General features: G+C 44.4%; 1 protein-coding gene across 6 annotated transcripts in view; it reads left to right on the top strand.

The window, feature by feature from the left end:
• PDLIM4 (PDZ and LIM domain 4) overlaps positions 1–20,621 on the top strand; it is a 520,316-nt gene that overhangs the window by 273,136 nt on the left and 226,559 nt on the right. For 5 of the 6 annotated variants that reach the window (XM_063928187.1, XM_063928188.1, XM_063928189.1 and 2 more), the window contains one exon: positions 14,815–14,841. The exons of the other annotated variant lie outside the window; for it this stretch is intronic. In XM_063928187.1, coding sequence (XP_063784257.1) covers positions 14,815–14,841 — 27 coding nt within the window. The remainder of the gene's footprint in view (positions 1–14,814; positions 14,842–20,621) is intronic. 6 annotated transcript variants of the gene reach the window in all.

Genomic DNA, 20,621 nt, shown 5'->3' with positions numbered 1-20,621 from the left:
TCAGCTATCGGCAAAAGGAAGGAAATGAGGTGGCAGAATGTAGTTCTTACTCGAAGATGTAGAGGGGTAGGCAATGAGGACAATGAACGAACGATACACTGAAGAAAGATTAATTCAGCTTTACTGAGACCTCAACCACACACAACGACTAGGAGATAAGTCTGAGTGAATTCTGAAAGACGAAATGTTCGTGACTTGTAAACGATGCTGAAGAATACTGAATAAAGAAGTGACTTGTGATTTGTAAATGATGCTGAAGAACACTGAACGAAGAGATGACTTGTGATTTGTAAACGATGCTGAAGAACAGTGAATGAAGAGACGACTTGAAGAACGATGTTGAAGAGAGGATTGCTGTGAGAACCGTCAGCAAACGGAGACCCTCTACCAGATAGAGGACCCAGCGGTTAAACCGCAAGAGCAGGTGGACTGGGAGCAAAGGACTGCAATAACAGAACTGACCACCGGGCGGCCACCACAGAACCAGGATTCCAGGGGTTAACCTGGGAGCACAGAGCTTGAGCACCTTACATCAGCAAGTAACTTAAAGCACTGGCACCATGACTAAGCATCAACCCATTTTTATAAGGTAAGACTGCACCGGATTGGCTGGAAGCAAACTGGGATACCTATTGGCTTGGCTTGGTCTCCAACAAGGCGGCTCCCTGCACAGAGGACACATGTGGCACTCCAGGAAACAGACACCTCCGTCTGCCATGCTCCGCTCCCCAGGACTCAGACCCTACCAGCTAACAGGAAGAAGGTAAGACTCCGGATGCTGACACCCTACATTTAGCTTGGAATGACACCCTACAGCCAGTATCACTGATGCAGAATTCCGTTGGATGCTCCGGGAAGGCAGCTTGTACAGCCACCCCTGGGGCAGTGCTGTACTTCTCCATGCTGGTAGAAGGACGCAATGCCATCCTGCTACTGCACTGCCCTTACTGATACAATAAATCAGTGGTCAGCTCTCTGCTTCTCACAAGATCAGCACTCTCATTCTCTCTGCTGCTGTGAGTATTCCAGTACTCTCATCTGAGAGAATGGAAGAATATGTAGGGAAGAGCCAGACATGCGAGGTGGATCAGCCCTGTGCTGGGCGTCCCCCTGCATGTCTGAGTAATGTCTGAGTAACAAATGATCTACGATCAGATCTGAATTACCCCGATTGTCTCCTGTGGGTTTTAGCATAGTACAGAAATTAAGGCTTGCAATTTGAAGTGAACAATGCAAAAAGCAAGTCTTTAAAAGTAAACCTGCTTAAGGCGCCCAACCGCTAGGTATTACTAAAAGCTTTTTTTTTTTTTTACAGAGGCTATTTTTAAAATGTATTATTTATTTATTACCAGTTATTTGTGTAGCGCAGACATTCCGAAGCGCTTTAGAATCATCTCTTTCCAAGCCACCACTGTGACCTAAGGCATGAGACAGATAAAAGTTAATGAACTGAGGGGATTTAGATCTCAAAACAAAAAAATAAATGATAAAAACATTGTAGATTCTAGAAATTAGTAAAACATGTTTTAACTAGAGACTTAGGGGGTCATTCTGACCTGATCGCACGCTGCCGTTCATTGCAGCGCAGCAATCAGGTCAGAAGTGCGCCGGCGCGTAGCTGATAGCCAACGGCTGACGTTGCCTAGCGATCGCTTCTGCCTGATTGACAGGAAGAGGCGGTCGCTGGGCGGGAGGGGGCTGCACGGCGGTGTATGGCCTCTGTTTCGTGGGCGCAGTCCGACCAACGCAGGCGTGGCCGGACTGTGCGGGGGGCGGGCCGCAGCGGCTGCGTGACGTCACATGCAGTTGCTGCGGCCCGGGCAGCGATGAGTAGGTTTTTGTTATTTTTAGCTAAGAGTTTAGGACTGCTACAGCAGATTCTCTGTAGAGACCATCCGCATTAACTTATGAAATAATAAACTAAAAAGAACAGTATTATAGGAAATAAAGTGATGTAAGCTTTGCTGAAATAACAGTAAGTATGCAGTGCATATAGAAAATGGCCTGTGAATTGCTTTTAAAAAATAACAACATGGTCCTTGAAACATGCACAAAATATAAGCTTTCAAACCAGAAATCTTCTGTATGGCGACCCAGATCCAGCTTCAGTACATGGTGCAGTTACCAAACACTGGGGGTGATATAGAGGTGGCCCAGCTTCCAGGGCCGGTTCTACCCCTTGTGGCGCCCAGTGCGAGAGTTTCCACTGGCGCCCCCCCCGGTGGCAAAACAAAAACAGTTAGTGTGCGCGGGGGGGGAGGGGGCTTCATAGGGGAGGGGCGTGGCCAGTTATGCTCACAGTAGCTGTGCCCCCCAGTTGATTTGCCCCTGTAGATATGCCCCCTCTTTATTTGCCCCCAGTAGTTGTGCCCCCTCTTTATTTGCTCCCAGTATTTGTGCCTCCTCTTTATTTGCCCCAGTAGTTGTGTCCCCTCTTTATTTGCGCCTCCTCTTTATTTGCCTCCAGTAGTTGTGCCCCCTCTTTATGTGCCCCCAGTATTTGTGCCTCCTCTTTATTTGCCCAGAGTAGTTGTGCCCCCTCTTTATTTGCCCCCAGTATTTGTGCCTCCTCTTTATTTGCCCCCAGTAGTTGTGCCCCCTCTTTATTTCCCCCCAGTATTTGTGCCTCCTCTTTATTTGCCCCCAGTAGTTGTGCCCCCTCTTTATTTGCCCCCAGTATTTGTGCCTCCTCTTTATTTGCCCCCAGTTGTTGTGCCCCCTCTTTACTTGCCCCCTGTCGCTGTGCCCCCCGCTTACAAACACACACACACACACAATAATAAAAACAATACTTACCACTGCCCCGCTCCTGCTTCTGCTGCTGCTGCTGCTGCTCCGTCAGTTTGGCCGCCCGCTACTCTCTATGGGAGAGACGTCAATGACGTCTCTCCCATAGCGCCGCACAGACACTAGAGGTCAATAACGACCTCTAGTGTCTGTGCCTGGAGCCGGCTGCAGCGGACGCCCACACAGCCCACGGCGTCTGCTGCAGCCGTGGAGCGGGAAGCGGAGTGCGGGCAGGCGGCGGTGCCTGCGGGGTGACTGCGGCCGCGCCCCCAGGCCGCAGCGCCCCGGGCAAAGGCACTGCTTGCCCGCACCAAGATCCGCTCCTGCCAGCTTCAGTACGTGGTGCAGTTACACCACACTGGGGGCGGCATGTATTAAAATACATCACCGGCCCTCGCCGCTCACCGCAGCGATGCTAATCACATATGTACTAACATATGCGATTAACATCGCAATGCGGTGACAGAGGCCCCCCGCGATACCTGTCAGAAGGGTGCGGCGCTGGTCAGCGGGTGCGGCGTGCACCGGTCGGTGCGAAAGAAGCCCAAAGATGGCGATACCCTCTGCGGTGAAAACCCAGTGGCCGGGTCTTAGTACATATGAAAATGGTAAAACACCCTAAAATGCAGTCTAGACCCATTACCCGTGATATAGAGGTGGCCCAGCTTCAGTACATGGTGCAGTTACCACACACGGTGGGTGATATGGAGGTGGCCCAGCTTCAGTACATGATGCCGTTACCACACACGGTGGGTGATATGGAGGTGGCCCAGCTTCAGTACATTTGCACTTACCACACACTGTGGGTGATATAGAGGTGGCCCAGCTTCAGTACATGGTGCAGTTACCACACACTGTGGGTGATATAGAGGTGGCCCAGCTTCAGTACATGGTGCAGTTACCACACACGGTGGGTGATATGGAGGTGGCCCAGCTTCAGTACATTTGCACTTACCACACACTGTGGGTGATATAGAGGTGGCCCAGCTTCAGTACATGGTGCAGTTACCACACACTGTGGGTGATATAGAGGTGGCCCAGCTTCAGTACATGGTGCAGTTACCACACACGGTGGGTGATATGGAGGTGGCCCAGCTTCAGTACATGGTGCAGTTACCACACACGGTGGGTGATATGGAGGTGGCGCAGCTACAGGACATGGTGCAGTTACCACACACGGTGGGTGATACAGGGGTGGATGCAGTTGCAGTAACATCTTGTAGTAATGTCACAGCCGATGGGTGTCCTATTGAGATGCCCCCATCGTCTTTGGCGTGATTCCGCAGATGTATGTACAAATCGACCAGAAAATGTCCGATTGACCATGACCACTGCGTCCTTAGGTGCAGTTGCTGACACGGCAATGCCCGCGACTAGTAGCCGCCCCCCACCCAAGTTACCACCCAGAAATGCCAATGTGTCTCCTCAAGTAACCATCATGGCATATGTGCTGTACGGCCAGGATACATGCACAGATGGAAACCATGAGACCCTTGCGCCCGATGGCTTCCCTTCGTCCACCTCTGAATGACCCCCACAATGCTCTGCAGTTTTATTTCTCAGTCCTGTCTTAGGTTCTGATTGCCTGCTGAAATCATTCATGTTTAGTAGGTACATACTTTTTTTTTTTGTCTAGGGCAATTAAAATGATGCCACCAAAAAACTGCATTAACCCAGGAAAGCAATCAAATTGCCTCTAATGCAACTAAGAGAATCATAAACAATTAGCTATAAAAATGAGCTTCCCCATTCTCAAGCAGACATATATGTCATAAACCATAAAGGGGGGCGACCACCCCCAACTAGTAGCTGTACGACTATTATGAAAATCTGGTATTTTTTAGGTTGACCAAAAACTGATATAGTAGCTTTATAGTTAAAGAAGCATATTTGCCTTCTCTCCACAATGTCGGGGACGTCTAAATTTTTGGGAGTCCTCCTTTGCCTCCAGAGAATAGTCTGCCCTCCAGAGACGCTACTCTATTTTATGTGTAGTGGACAGGGTGTGGAACTAATGCAGCAATTTGCTTAAATGGAGCACACCTTTGCTACACGAGGATGATATTCCTGGTCCTGATCATGCACACTGTATCATCATCATGTCATGCCTGGGCTTTCAGTTCACATATATGCATGCACTTATCCCCGAGACTGGTCCAGCGAATCAGTAATGAGCCTTCCTGCATCCGCCTAGCATGAACATAAAGTAATCTTTTTCCCCAGAGTTGTCGCAAACGTTTAAATGTGACCTGACAAAAAAACAAAAGATGCATTTTGTGGGTAATAAAACATAGGCAAAATATGTTTTTCTCCAACTCTGAATGAGGTCCATATTGTGCAAGACGGTCTTACACATAGGTTAAATACATTCACCATTCAAATTACAAAAAAGGCCAAACCCCAGTATCAATAGTCCATGGTACAGCAGTTTGCAGATCTAAAGAATGAAAAGAAAACATGGCAAAGGTCTCAATTGTGTTAGAATGCTCATAGATTTCACATTGCTTTATTTCTTACTGTATGATCATTTGTCGGGGCTTATACACTCTGCGTGACAGCAGGGAAAGATGATCCCTCTGCCATTGTCCTGAATGGCCTGGTGCTCCACTGTAATCCGGTCACAGTGGGTTATAGGTAGGATATTATTAGTGCTTTATTCAATTCAACTAAACATAAACGGTCTCCAAATCCATCCACAAACTTCTTGCAGCTCTTTCTTAGTGCAGCTTAGAATTTGGGGTTGGGCTATAACAGACCAGTTATTATAACCCTACGTGATACTGGACCTATTGGATACTGGAGCTAAGCCTGCATGATGCTAGGTTGTTTGTTGTTATTTAACACGACCTTATCCGAGTGCCAGTGTTGTATGCAATGGCGAGCCTGGCTCCATTTGTAACTAGATAACTGAAATTTTGTTCTGTAGGCATCATGCTCACTTCATTTCAATTTGGATATTTTACTTTTTTAACATTAATACTGTACATATATCACCAATGTAATACCCAAACCCAGCCTAATCTCGTCCTAACCCTCTGTTCCACGCTCCCTGTCTACTCTATCTGTGTCACCCCTTTCTGTCTGCCCCTCCCCTTTAGAATGTAAGCTCCCACGAGCAGGGTCCTCAACCCTCATGTGCTTATCCTTTGCTTACTTAAACCATCTTCAACAGCACCAAATCCTGCGGGTTTCTGCCACCCTGATACTTATGTCCGTGTCATCTGCTGATGTAGCTATGTTTAGTTACCCTGTACTTGTCCTGTATTGTCTTGAACTGTAAGTCACTCTTTTCCTGTTTTGATTATTTTGTTTATGTACTCTGTAATTGAACCCCTGTGGCGCCATATAAATAAAGGATGATGATAATAATAATAATAATAATACAATGGTTTACTGGTAGTTCAAAGAGTCCCTCCGCAATGACTTTTTGTGCTAAGTAATATGACAACATAATTGTTGTTAAACACTATTAACATGAAATAAAAGAGAATTTGTTAATACTTATCTATATATAGGGGGGTATACAATTAGATACACTACTTTCCCTACCAAAATATAACAGGCTATTTTATCCCTATGGTCATTATCTGGCTATAACTCTTTTTTTCACCCAAAAAATTACCTGTTCTTGGGCGATGATCCAAATCCATGTGTTATCGCAGCTCTGAGGGCTGGTTACCGGGTATAATGCATTGTGTGCCAGAGGCAACTGAAGCATAATCTCCGATAAATGCCGGGTATCCCCTGGTGAATCAATTAGCTGCAGTTTATTACAGCTGCTAATTGGATACCACCCTAAGTGCTGAAAGTGTTTTTTTATCTCTCTGACCTCCCATGGCTGCAGGGGAGATCTGCAGCCAGTGACAGCGATCACTGCGGAAGACTCACTGCGGAGGGACTTTTTAAACTCCCTGTACTATTTCTAATAACCCCATACCATGCTGCCTCAAATTACTCAGGGGTTGGCTATGAAATGTTGACAGTCATAAAGTCGACATTCGTCATGTCGACGCGGTCATAATGTCAATGTTGACCATATGTTACAATGTTGACATTATCCTTACTGCTCCAATGGTGTTTTTTGCATCACAAGGGTCATGTGACCATCATGTCAGGGTCAGACCTATGTTCCTCCGGCATTCTGATAAGTATTTCCCCTCCTATTGCCTAACCCTAACTCCCTCTAACACCACAGCCTTACCCTAATGTCAACATTATGACAATGTCACCATTTCAGCCGTCAATACCTGTTTTAACAGTGTTGATATCATAATTGTTGACATTGTGGTGTTGTCATTGTTATTGTTAACCTTTTTGACTACATCCCAAAAATCAGAACCCTTACCTGCAAAGGGGGCCTGTTGGGGATATAATCATGATCCCTGGGCCGTGTATGGTGTATCTGACTGGCTAGACCACCTCTGCATTGTGACAGCCACTCTGGCAGGTGCACGTGGCACAACACTGTCACTGCTGCTTTATCCTTCCCAACATTTGGGCAGTAGTACAGCCACGTAGAATTGTAACGGAGAGGGGAGGTAAGCCGTACCCAGGGCATTTGTGATTTTACTCATATTCTGGTCCATTTATTTGTGCTTACTTCACGTGTCGTTTGGAAATAACACAACGCTGCCATAATGTTCCCACATGGAAGTCATATTTGAAGTGTGCATGATTTCCATTTAAAGGAAATGTATTTTATTTGGAAAGCTATTTTATTAAGCCCTACGGACGGACACCTGTACAAAACGCCGCTGTCAGCATTTTTAAAAAGCTTTTTGCTTTCGAAATAAATGATTTCAGTTTGAAGCAAGTAGATTTTATATTTAAAGGTAGAGTGAAAATGATCTAAGTAAAAATATGTAATTGCTAAATATATAACAATAATTTGCAATGGAGGAGTTAAAAATAAATAATAATGAAAACAAAACATCTAGCCACCGGAGGCATATATGCAGAACCAGCTGGATTTAAGTAACTTTTAGAGATGGATTATTAAGTGCCGTTTTTTATAATTATTCTAAAAATCCGATTTCTACTCCCAAGTTTATGTCTCCTCGGCTAATGACTGATCATATGATCAATAGCATGAATGGTAGCCACACAGTATTTGGGAGCAATTTGGCCGTTAGCTTCACACAGACAAATATTACATTTACTTACAGTAGAATATTCAGCAATTTCCTTATTCATGTGATTAACAAGTATAATGTACAAAGTGATTTAGGATATGAAGCATAAACCCAGCCAGTAGGTTTAATGGAAGCATATGGATAGTGACTCATTATATGTTACATGTGCGCATCAGGGAGGCATTACACTGGTTTATGTCTGCAGAATGATGGGATTAAGGCATAATCTTATTTAATGTCTCATACTGAGACAGGATGGTATGGTCTTTTTGATGGGTTTCTTGAGTCATTTATTCCACTTGCGGTTCATACTAATTACATTCCGCTAGCATGGCTTATTGTTTTACACCTGAGAAACAATCATGTGTAATTCTATTACTGCTAAAGCGTATTTGTTTCCTACCCAATTGCTCTCTATGAGAATGTGTATTTCTCTTTGGTTGATGCAATAGCCATACTTTAATGTTAATTCTGTATAGTCAGGTGACATGCAGGGCGTCCAGACAGCCATGGGGGTCTGGGTACTGAAGATGGCTTGGTCAAATGTGGGCAGAATGGTGGCACCCCCTCCAGTGAAAACCTAATGTAAAGCACTTTGTTTAGCATCGGGAAGCAGCGCTGCCTGCTGCCATCATCATCCTTCAGCAGCTTTCCCAGTCTCCCCGCTGGGCCCCTCAAGAGGCCTGGGCCTGGGTAATTAGTACCCGCCCACCCCTCCCGGGACCCCTGATGACCTGGACAGAACCAAGCACAGCCTTCCTGTCCACGAGACATCACTCTGTGCCAGGTGTTTAGCATAACATGTACGCTGATTCATTCAAGGATATGTTCTTATTGTTAATGTTGTATAACTGCCACACCTAATCACTGAGCCATCCTTTACATGTAAAGTTATGTCTACAGGAAAACTAATTACATTGTTATTTAGTACAGTACCTGTATTTTACATGTTAATTATGAGAAAAAAATCAACTGATAGATGCAATTTGTAATTCAGTCCTTACACGTGATATATAGAGCTATACTGATGTGTAATGCAGTAGTACACGTAAGTGGTTGGGTTCGTGTGACCGGCGGTTGGGAGACCACTGGTCACCATACCGACGGCGGGATCCTCTATGGGTGTTGTGGAATAGTCCCTGTTGGTCGGCATGCCGAACCTTGGGCTGTTAACCCGCTCAGGATCCCGGCGTTGGTATAGTGACCGGCGGTCTCCCGACCACCAGTCAAATAACCGAAACCTCACATAAGATATGCTTTTTCTCAGCCTTCATCTATGTTTTAGGGTTATACCAATCAGGGTCGTAACTAGGTGTGTGCGGAGGGAGCACCGCGCGTAGTGGTGCAAGGTATGGGGCGCTGTTAGCGGCACTTGTCAATTATCTGTTTTAATTACTTTCACCTGCAGCTTCCCCCCTTTTTTCGAAGCCAAGCATTTCCTGACCGCAGCGGTCTCCTTCTCCCACCCCTTCTGTCGCTAATACCTATACAACATTCATGAACTCAACTTGAGATTTCTTTGTTATTCAGTCACACTGTACTTTATTGCATGTCAAGATGCTGACATACCCAGGATTCAAACCCATTGCATGTTGCATTGCAGTCATACAATCTATTCATTTAACTATCTGCCCTTACATAGAAAGGTAGATAATTCTAACTTTTTGAAGCTTAACTTGGACTTTGTGAAAAAGTGATCAGCATTGCGGCTGAGCAGATCTACTGTATGTAGTGTGTGGCTGCAAGAGATTGGATGTGGCTGAGCATTACATAGATCTGCTCAATTGCAATGCGGATTATGATATTATTATATCATATAGTGTTCATAGTTTTCATGCAGGATCAAAAAGCTTAATTAATAGGGTTTTTGATTAGAATGCAAGAGGTTATAGGTTTGAATCCCGGGTATGGCAGTATATTGAAAATGTGTTTATTTAATAAAGGGAGTTGTAACTGAATAACATCGAGCTCTCAAGTTAAGAGCATGAATGTGGTATACAGAGGATTTATATATATATATATATATATATATATGGGAAGGGGTATCATAGCATAGCCTTTCTCTGGGAGTAATCTTGTCATGGGGGCGTCAATTCTGTCTGGCACAGGCCACCAAAAAGTCAAGTTACGGCTCTGATACCAATATCCTACATATGGGACAACTGCTGAATCAGGCAGTATGACTTATTTACCTGTTCAGAGTTGTTTTGCATTAAAACATTATAGGTACTAGACTACACACTTCATAAACAATTTTATTTAAGCAGATTTACATACACACATGACCTGCTAAAGGCGTGACATGGCATGTGTAATACACATCTGCTGCTACAAGAGACAGCTTGGGCCACTGTTCATCATAATGTCATATGCTGCCTTGGTATATGACCCTTATGCTAACACTATACATGATATGCATTACATTGCCTGACCTATGAGTAAGGCAGTTCTCTATAGAAGCCAGCCCCCACCCATTTGTATTTCTTATTTTTGTTACATTAAATGGGATTTTTTTCCACTAAAACTCCACCCAGAAGACAGTGCCAGACATTACCGGCATACAATTACAGTGTGGTATTCTCATTTTTTTAATAGGGCTAAATAGGTTCTATCATTAAAATTCGGGGTTTTGGGGATTTCGCTGGTGTCATATACCAAACTGTGTAAATTCCAGATGGGCAATCTGCTATACTGCACACATGGCCCTTCTACCATCTTTACTAATGAAAAAACACCCCCAACATGCCCTGGTACCTTGATATCACTTATCCAAAATGCCACTCATGTCAGTCTCTTGCTTCACATGCCATAAAACCCCACTCATTTGCCATAAAATGCATTCACATCAATCAGACTCCCCCCCCCCCCCCCCCTGGAATTAGAGTGGGTCACGCTCCCCCTATCCATGAGCAGGATGGGCCCTTGATGATTGACTTCACATCTTCTTGTGCAAGCTTGGACTGGCCCACAGGGGTACAGGGGAAACCACCGGTGGCCCCCACTGCCTGGGGCCCCACCTCCTGCTCTAAGGCTCAGGTTCCAGGCTGTGCACTTGATTTATACATCATACATATGTTACCTTATACTGGACTATGGTTTATTTTCTACAGTGCACTGCTGTTATTAATCTGGTACATTATCATGCATGCAGCAGCTGAATTTACTGTATATATTTATGAAGGGGCCCAGACATTGCACTCTTTACTGGTTAGTCAAAGCAACGAGGTGGCAGGTCACACCCTCTCTGCAGACTGGCCACACCCCTTACATAGGCCCCTACCACTGCATTCCCCTGGTGGGCCCTACATACCCCAGTCCGACACTGCTCTTGTGCCCACTACCAGTGTTGAGTGATGCACAGTATGTCATTGCACAATGAATGGTGAGGCTGTAAAGACAAGAATAGTATCATCACATTCTGTATCTAACCGTCTCCCCACCAAATTAATAAGAAAATACCATGGGCCAAATGTAATAGAGGGAGAGTTTCAGAAAGTGAGCGATTTGGTAAGGTTTTTCAGATTTTTTTTTTAAGTGGCAATCCTTTATACAGCAAAACCAGGTTGATCTTGCTGTGTAAATGATTGGCACTTTAAAAAAAAACTGCAAAACCTTACCAAATCTCTCACTTTCTGAAACTCTCACTCTATTCCATTTGGCCCCTTGTGTTTTACTGAACAGCTAGCTGAGCAGTTTGTTATCTTAATTAAGAAAACAATGTTACATCTCCAAAATTCAGTAACACAGGATTAAACTAATTACAATACATTGTTCCCAATCTTTGCTTTCCATATTAACATGTATATTTTCTTAATGTGATTGAGAACTGTCAAACTATGTAAAGGTCACACCAGAGGCCAGATCGACTATGCTGCCCAGTTGTATATAAATATAGAGAACGTTCTGAGACCTGTGCTCCCACTCCCAGCTTCCTGTATGGACACTGGATCTCTTAGCAACAAAACACCAAGTAACAAGAAGAAAATTCTGGTTACAGGAAGTGGTGTACAGAACAATACATTGTAAGTGATTGAGTTAATTGTCTGCATATACTGAGCCAACACGTAATGTTACAGAGCATTACTCATGCACTGTTAATAATGATGTGATTAACGCGCTGTAAATGTTTTTTTTTCTGCTTACAGTGACTGTTTATTGCATTGATAAATGTTTTAGTTGTAGTTTTATTTCTTTTTTTTTTTCCACTAAAATAATGTCGTTTCCGTTCTTTTTCCATTTATTATCAGGTTTATGCAAGGTTACCAGCCCATCACCCTTGTTACAAAAATAATTGAAAGTCAAGTATTGTTCATAATTACATGTGAAGGGAACCATTACTTTGTTATGTCAAAATAGGAATCAGTTTATGATTTGTCATCATTATTATTATTATTATTATTATTATTATTATCTTTTATTGGAAAATGCCCTTATGTGACTTTCTGAAGTAATTATGTGATAAAATATACACTCTCTGGGGGTCATTCCGAGTTGTTCGCTCGTTGCCGATTTTCGCTATACTGCGATAAGTCGCTAACTGCGCATGCGCAAGGTATGCAGAGCGCATGCGCTTAGTTATTTTACTAAAAACTTAGCTGTTTTGCTGTAGCGTCTGCGGCGCTTTTCAGTCGCACTGGTGTTTGGTAAATGATTGACAGGAAAGGGGCGTTTATGGGTGGTAACTCAGCGTTTTCCCGGCGTTGGCTAAAAAACGCAGGCGTGTCAGGGAAAAACGCGGGAGTGTCTGGAGAAACGGGGGAGTGGCTGGGCGAACGCAGGGCGTGTTTGTGACGTCAAACCAGGAACGAAACGGCCTGAGCTGATCGCAGTGTAGGAGTAAGTCTCGAGCTACTCAGAAACTGCTAAGAATTTTCTATTCGCAATTCTGCTAATCTTTCGTTCGCAATTCTGCTAAGGTAAGATTCACTCCCAGAGGGCGGCGGCCTAGCGTGTGCAATGCTGCTAAAATCAGCTAGCGAGCGAACAACTCGGAATGACCCCCTCTGTTTTTACCCTATCTCTCTGGCAAAAAACATCCTATGTATCAAAGAGTGTGATTGCCGTGAGAGAAAAGATTTGCAGGCGAAAGCATCCCTGCTTATTTAATAAAAATCCCAAGTCTGGCCCTGCACAGCACTTCCCTTCCCTGGCCAGTGGCAGTAAAATAAACTCAATGTGGTAAGCGGTTTGCCTGTACAAAATGCTAATTAACAAGGGACTACCTATCAAGCCAACCAATCCGCTCCTAACTGTCATTTTTCAAACACAGCCTGTAACATGGCATTTAGGGGCTGGTTGGTTCGTACTTTGGGCCTAATTCAGACCTGTCGCTGAAGCCCTGTACTGTGTGCGCACACGCAGCAGCCGCACCGTGTGTGTGCACACAGTGAGATGCAACGGTGTCTCACTTGTGCGATCGTCATTGCCTGACTGACAGGCAGAGCCGGTTGCAGGGTGTTGTGGCAGCGTTTTGGGGGTGCAGTCCGGACAACGCAGGCGTGTCTGGACTGTTTGCAGTGCCATGTTTCTGGTCATACGCAGCCGCTGTGGCTAGATACATGGTGGGTAACCATCTGCCTCATCAGCTAGGCTGCGTAGGCAGAGAGGTACTCATCAGGTGTGAAAGCATTGTGGCTGTGCGATGCTTTCGCACATCGGCGCGCGCAGTGAGGGGGCAGGACCCGTCATGCAGGGCGGACTTGCCATGTGCTGGGCGTACCCATGCTTGTAAAAATATTTTGATCGTAGAGGTGCGTTTTTTCGCACATCTACGATCAGGTCTGAATTAGACCCTTTATCACTGTACAATTGATCGCTCTCCAAGGCTTGATAAATCTGGGCCATCGTGTAAAGCAGTGTACAGATGGCAAGGAAGTTTGATGTATCACGTCCAGAATGTGAGAATAAACCCTATGAAATAGAATAAAAGATATTGCAAAGTTAAGAAAACAAACTGGTTTGATTACTTTGTTCTTATCTTGATTTAACGCTATAAGATTTATAACTGTGGGATGTTAACAAATATGTCTTACATGTCTTTTGTTCTTGAAAGCATTTTTTTGGCTATGTTCCTGTGGTCACCAAATAGTAAATGCCTTTATAGTCCTTGAATTCCAAATAGGCTTCTTGCATTGAAAAATATTTGCTCAATAAATAACTACCTTGCAGGAATGTTTGTATGCTTCAGATTTACTTGTAAATATTTGAGCAAGAGCACTTTAGAAAGATCTGTTAGGTCCTTTAGATGTTAATGAGCTCATCTATCAACTGATGTAAAAACAAACATAAGGGAAATCTAATAGTAAAAGGAGTCAAATTTGTTCTGCTTTCTGAGAGTTCAGCTAGCTGGCGTGGGGGGAGGTGGCATTGTCACTGTTCCGACATTTATGACTCAGTAAAGGGGGGTACTCACGGAGCGATATTCTAAGCAATCTGACTAGATTGCTTAGAATATCGGCATGATCGCTCCGTGTGTAGCCCCCTCGGCGATAGCGATGCGCGTCCCCGCACATCGCTATCGCTGCTGCTAGATTGGCCTGCATGCAGGCCAATCTAGCGGGTCGCTCACTTCACCCGCTGGGTGAAATGAGCGGCCCCCCCCGTCTCCCCCCGCACGCTCAGCACAGATCGCGCTGTGCTGAGCGGCAGGAGAGATGTGTGCTGAGCGGTTCGCTCAGCACACATCTCTCCAGCATCGGCCCGTGGGTACTGGGCTTAAGGTGGACCTCACTTCCACACAAATCCATGCTGTGATGGCTTTATACTTACAAAAAAATATGACTCATGGACAGTGTATTCAAACAGAAAGGGCTTTCATCATTGAGACTACATTCTAAGTGCTGTGCTCATATACCTGTCTAAAGTCTCTCCTGCTTATCATTTGCATACAACACAGGTCGCCAGGAAAAGACAGATATCAAAGGTAAATAACTAAAAACAGTAACGTTTAATGTACTTGTGAAATGGAAAATGTTAATAATGCCTTGCTTCAGTTTAGTACACCTCTATAGCAGGGACGTGACTCTAAGCACATACCTCCCAACAATTTAACAGCAGTAACTAAAGCAAATGGGCGGCACTTGATATCTCGGCTGTCGGAATCCCAGTGCTCAGCATACCGGCGCCGGGATCCCGACAGCCGGCATACCAACAACTATTTTCCCTTTGGGGTGTCCACGACACCCCTGGAGGGAGAATAAATAGCATAGCGTGCCACCGTGCCCACAGCGAGCCTGCAAGGGGATCTTTTGCGCTCGCCCCGCTGCCGGGATCCCGAACGCCGGCATACCGTAGTAGACCCAACCAAACCATTGGAAGGTTTGCCTAATAGCCATTCAGCTACATTCATTTTCAGCAAGAGTGTATATAATGACTGAGCCTTCCCTGGGGGGATCACTGGAGTCTTAGACGGTGGTCTTTGGTACCATAAGTGTGTGCAAATGTATACTTATGTAATATATATGAACATATGGATGTATAAAGATAGTTATCTTTCTTCAGTACTTTATCCTGTCGTGTGTGTGTCTGTGTGTGTGTGTGTATATGTATGTGTGTGTGTGTGTGTGTGTGTGTGTGTGTGCGTATATACTGTATATATATGTATATATATATATATATATATATATAGATATATATATAGATAGATAGATAGCTAGATTAGCGTGTTCGTTTTTATTTTTATTGAGAATTTTCAATTTTATTGAGAATTTTTGTACAGGAATCGGGGAAACAGAAAAAAGAAATAGGGAAAACATTGGGGGGGTCATAATCAAATACCAGAAATATGATAACATACAGTTGGTCCGGTAATCGTTAGGTTACAATAGACTTCTAAGAAGGTCACAAGATTAAAAATAGAGTAGTATACAAAGCATAAGGAGATACAGGAGGTTATGAAACATGTAGCTCTGACAAATCAAATAGTGGGGCGGCCACAAATGGATGAGCTAGACCGACAATGCATGTGGACCAGCTAGACCATTTCGTGAGGATGGAAGGTGAAGAAGATGAATATTTCGCTTCAGCTGTTTCGTAAAGAAAATGCCTATGAACTTTTTGTTGAATGACCGTCAAGGAAGGAACGGCATCTGTTTTCCATAATTGTGCAATAGCGGCTTTAGTAGCTACCAAAATATGTCCCAAAACATACTTATCGCCTGGAGGGAGATGTTCTGTGTGTATATGGAATAATGCTAGAGCAGGATCTAGGGGGATATTTGAACACAGGACTGTGTTAATCAATTGAAAACTTCTTTCCATAAATGACCGAGTAAAGGGCATTTCCAGAAAACATGAAAGTCCCGTGTAACCGCACTTTCGCCAGCAAATTTGGATTGTGAGGGCCAAATTCTATGTTGTTTTTCTGGAGTGAAATAAGCCCTCTGAATAAGCTTGAAAAACATTTCAGAGTGATTAATACATTTTGAAATCGTAAAACAAGTTCTAAATATATCATCCCATTCTTTATCTGGGAAAGTCCTATTTAGGTCCCTTTCCCATAGGGTCTGGGCCCTTAATTTATTCTGTTTAACGTTTGCTAGCTGGAGATTGTACCACCACGAGATCCCGCCCCTATACATTGGGGATACCATATGGAGCTTAATATAAAGTGGGGGGGAGGGTTTAGCACTGTGAGATGTAGGGAATGAATGCAACCAACTTCTCACCTGCAAGTATTTGAAAAAATCCTGTGACCTTATCCCAAACAACTCCTGAAGTCGAGAAAAGGACATCAGGGAACCCGCTGTATATAAATCACCTAGAGAGGAGAGGCCCTTTTTCCTCCAATCCCTCAAATCAATATTAAAGATTACTGAAGAGAGGGCTTCGAGTGACAGAGAAGAGCACGGTAAAGTTATCTCATCTGAAGATGTTACCAGTTTGTGCCATGCTCCCAAAGTGGTTTCAACAGATTTACAAGACCTCGTCCTAATTCGCGCAACAGAAAAAGGCAGCCATAATAAGTCAGGGAGCACGACTGGCTGCATACAATGGGTTTCCACCAAAACCCATGATTTCGGGTTCCCGATTTCAAACCAATCCCTAGTTTGACTTAAGATACAAGCCATGTGATACAGTTCTATATCAGGGAAAGCAACGCCTCCAGCATGCTTGGGTAGAATCAGGGTCCTTTTAGCAACTCTTGCTCGTGAGCCCCTCCAAACATACCTGGTCAAAATTTGATTGAATTTAACGTATAACAGTTTAGGGAGGGGCCTCGGTATGGCACGGAACAAATATATTAGTTTTGGGAGCAGGACCATTTTAGCAGCAGCAATCCTACCTAGCCATGAAACTTCGTGCATTGTCCACTCCCCAGTCAGCTCCGCAAAGGCCTTCAATAAAGGGTTAAAATTACGGTCAATCAACTCATTCTCACCAGACAAATTAATTCCTAGATATTTCAATGAATAGTTCTGCCAGGCATATCTATATAGGTCCTTCATCCTGGAAACCTCTGCTGAAGAGATATGTAATGGCAGGGCCTCAGTTTTAGAAGTGTTAAGCTTATAATAAGAGACATCTGAGCATAGGCGTGCGCAGCACATTTTATTAGGGGGTGCACCGTCGGAAGGGTGTGTCTACCACCGCCTTTTGGGCGTGCCTAGCACCATCTATTGACGGTCAACGCAATATAAAATATCCACCCTTGTACCAATCCTAATAAAGCAGATACATTGTCAGATGTTATGGGGTGCACCAAACAAACACCCCTGATGGTACTCACTGCAATTATACGGCTCCTCCTCAGCCTGGTCTGGCTCCCCCTCTCTTTCCCCTGCAAGCTGCAGCAGCTTACTTACAAGTCAGTCACTCACTGACACTGACAGTCACAGACTAGTACTACTGCTGATGGAAAAACGAGTGACGTGTCAATGCTGCTGCCGGCCGCCAGTATTGAATTTGTCTTCGCTGGCTGCATGCTGCTCCTCATCAATGGCTGGCGTTGGCATAGCATAGAAGGAGAGAGGTGGGCATGTGGCGGGTGGGCGGGTGAGCAGCATGACATAATCACATCACGCTGTTTTTGTACATGGAGGTGGAGCCGGGAGTTTGAAAGCCGGTGGCAGTGGCACCCTTGATTAACCCAGGCGTCCGGTCAGTAATGCAGTCCTGACAGGGTGCAGCGCAGAGGGGACAGTAATCAGCCTGCTCGGCTATCGCTGCATCAGGCATGTGAGATTGGGGTGCCAGACATTAGGTGGTGCCTGTGCGCACCAGGCACCCCCCCTGCGCACACCTATGCATCTGAGTAATGGTGGAGAACCTTGTGCAGAGCTAAGAGAGATTCCTTGGGGTTCGTCAAGCATAATACATCATCCGCAAACAAACTTACTTTGTGTGCTACGCCTCCGATGACTGGCCCCTTAATCAAATCTTGAGACCGAATCATAGCAGCCAGGGGTTCCACTGCCAGAACAAAGATAATGGGAGACAAAGGACACCCCTGTCGCGTGCCATTAGTGATGTTAAAACTCGGAGAAGTGCAACCATTTACATAAACCCTCGCCGAGGGCATAGAATAGAGTGCTAGGATAGAGTCCATGATCCGTCCGGTGAAGGCAAACTTTTTTAACGTCAACCTCATAAAGTCCCAATGCAACCTATCGAACGCCTTCTCGGCGTCTAATGAAAGAACTAGAAGAGGTTCTCTTTTTGCTGAGCAATATTCAATTATGTCGATCACCCGTCGCGTGTTGTCCGGAGCCTATCTGTTCGGCACAAAGCCAACCTGATCAGGGCTAATAAGGGAAGTGAGAAAAGGGCTAATGCGGTTAGCTACCATTTTAGCATATATTTTAAGATCTGAGTTCAAGAGAGCGATTGGTCTGAAATTTTGTACTGAGGTAGGGGGTTTCCCCAGCTTAGAGATGGCTATGATTTGAGCTTCCAACATTTCTTTGGGAAAGCTACCAATCTCTGAAGCTTCGTTGAATACTGAGAGCAGCACCGGGGCCAAACTGTCCTTAAAGGACTTGTAAAAAGCTGAAGGGTATCCATCTGGGCCCGGTGTCTTGTCTACAGGTAGAGAGTCTATAGCTTCCTCTATCTCAGTCAAAGTCCAGGGGGAACTAATAACCTTACACAACTCCGGAGACAGCGAAGGGAGATCAAGACTATCAAGAAAATCACGAATATCACCATTGGTAGGTTGGAAGGTAGAGCTATCATCTTTTAAGTTATAAAGTTTAGAATAATAAGTCGCAAAGACTTTCGCAATCCCATCAGGATCATGGACTCTCGTTCCACTATCCGAGTAAATAGTATGTATCTTGCTCCTAGCCTTCCTGCCCCGTAATTTACTTGCCAGTAACTTACTGGCTCGGTTTTTCATGTGCATAAAACTTTTGGTTTAATCTATATATGTTTCGGTGGACCTCTGCTAAATAAAAAGAATTGACCTCATCTCTAGCGACCTGCAACTCTTTCAGAAGAATTTTATTATGTGGGTCACTCTTATGAGAGATCTCCAAAGAGGAAACCTTAAGTTCAGCGAGATCAAGTTTTCTTCGATAGTCCCTTTTGAGTCTCGCCGCTATTTGTATTGCAGTACCATGTAGTACTGCTTTGAGGGCACACCAAAAATTAAACACTGACGTGTCCTGGGGAGAATTCTCAGAGAGGTAATGGGCAATAGTGGATTGTATAGCTTGTTTAGTTTCTGGATTCAAAAGGCTCTGTTTACCTAAATGCCAAGGGCCCGGGGAGACTAATCTGTTTGCTATATCCCAATTAATTAATAATGGGGAATGATCGGAATGATCGGACCACGACATGAGGAGAATAGAAATTTTATTGATGGATTGTGATCCATTTGTCCGCCAAAGCAAAGTCTATTCTCGAGTATGTGGAGTGTACATGTGAATAGTTGGTATAGTCCCTGACTGTCGGGTGTTTAACATGCCATACATCCAATAAATCATATTCCGCCAAAAGCTGGCGGAATCTCTGAGCATTCTTACGAAGTTGACTGGAGAGCGGAGTCTGCCTACGCGAGTTATTAACCTCAGGGTCCGCAGTTAGGTTAAGATTGCCTAGCAGAAGCAACGCGCCTTTGGTTAATTGTACTTTAGTGCAGAGTTTCCTACAGAACATCAGCTGTTTGGTATTGGGGGCATAGCAGGACACCAAAGTCACCTCTTTATTTTCCAGTTTACCTGATACAATTAAAAACCTCCCCTCAGGGTCGATATATTGTGAAGTAAAAGATAACGAACAGTGTTGAGAAATTAATATTGCAACACCAGCCTTCTTCGCTGGTCCGTTTGCGAGGTAACAATGTGGAAATCTCGTATTAAAGAACTGAGGAGGTGCAGACTTAATAAAATGTGTCTCCTGAATAGCAACTATCTGCGCTTTAAGTTTGTGAAAATAATTGAGTGCCAACCTCCTTTTATGTGGGGAGTTAAGCCCCTTCACATTCATAGATACTATGTTAACCATTGTAATGCGACTTAGAACAAAGTAAAAATGTATGTAACAAACTTAAACATTGCACGTATATCATTCTGGTTTGGGTACCAAGGAGGATCATCTATCAGAGGGGGAGGGCAGAAGAAAAGAGGGAAAAGACAAAACAGAAGAGAAAAAGAATTTGCCCCACTTGGGGGCACAGTTGGACGCCTAACCATGGCGACTTTAAACTAAACTAACGAGGGTAGTGGCCTAACCGCCAACACCCTGAGATAAGTAATCTAGAAC

This window comes from Pseudophryne corroboree, chromosome 6, assembly GCF_028390025.1.
Source record: "Pseudophryne corroboree isolate aPseCor3 chromosome 6, aPseCor3.hap2, whole genome shotgun sequence".
NCBI lineage: Eukaryota > Metazoa > Chordata > Amphibia > Anura > Myobatrachidae > Pseudophryne > Pseudophryne corroboree.
This window is presented reverse-complemented; position numbering and strand designations above follow the sequence as displayed.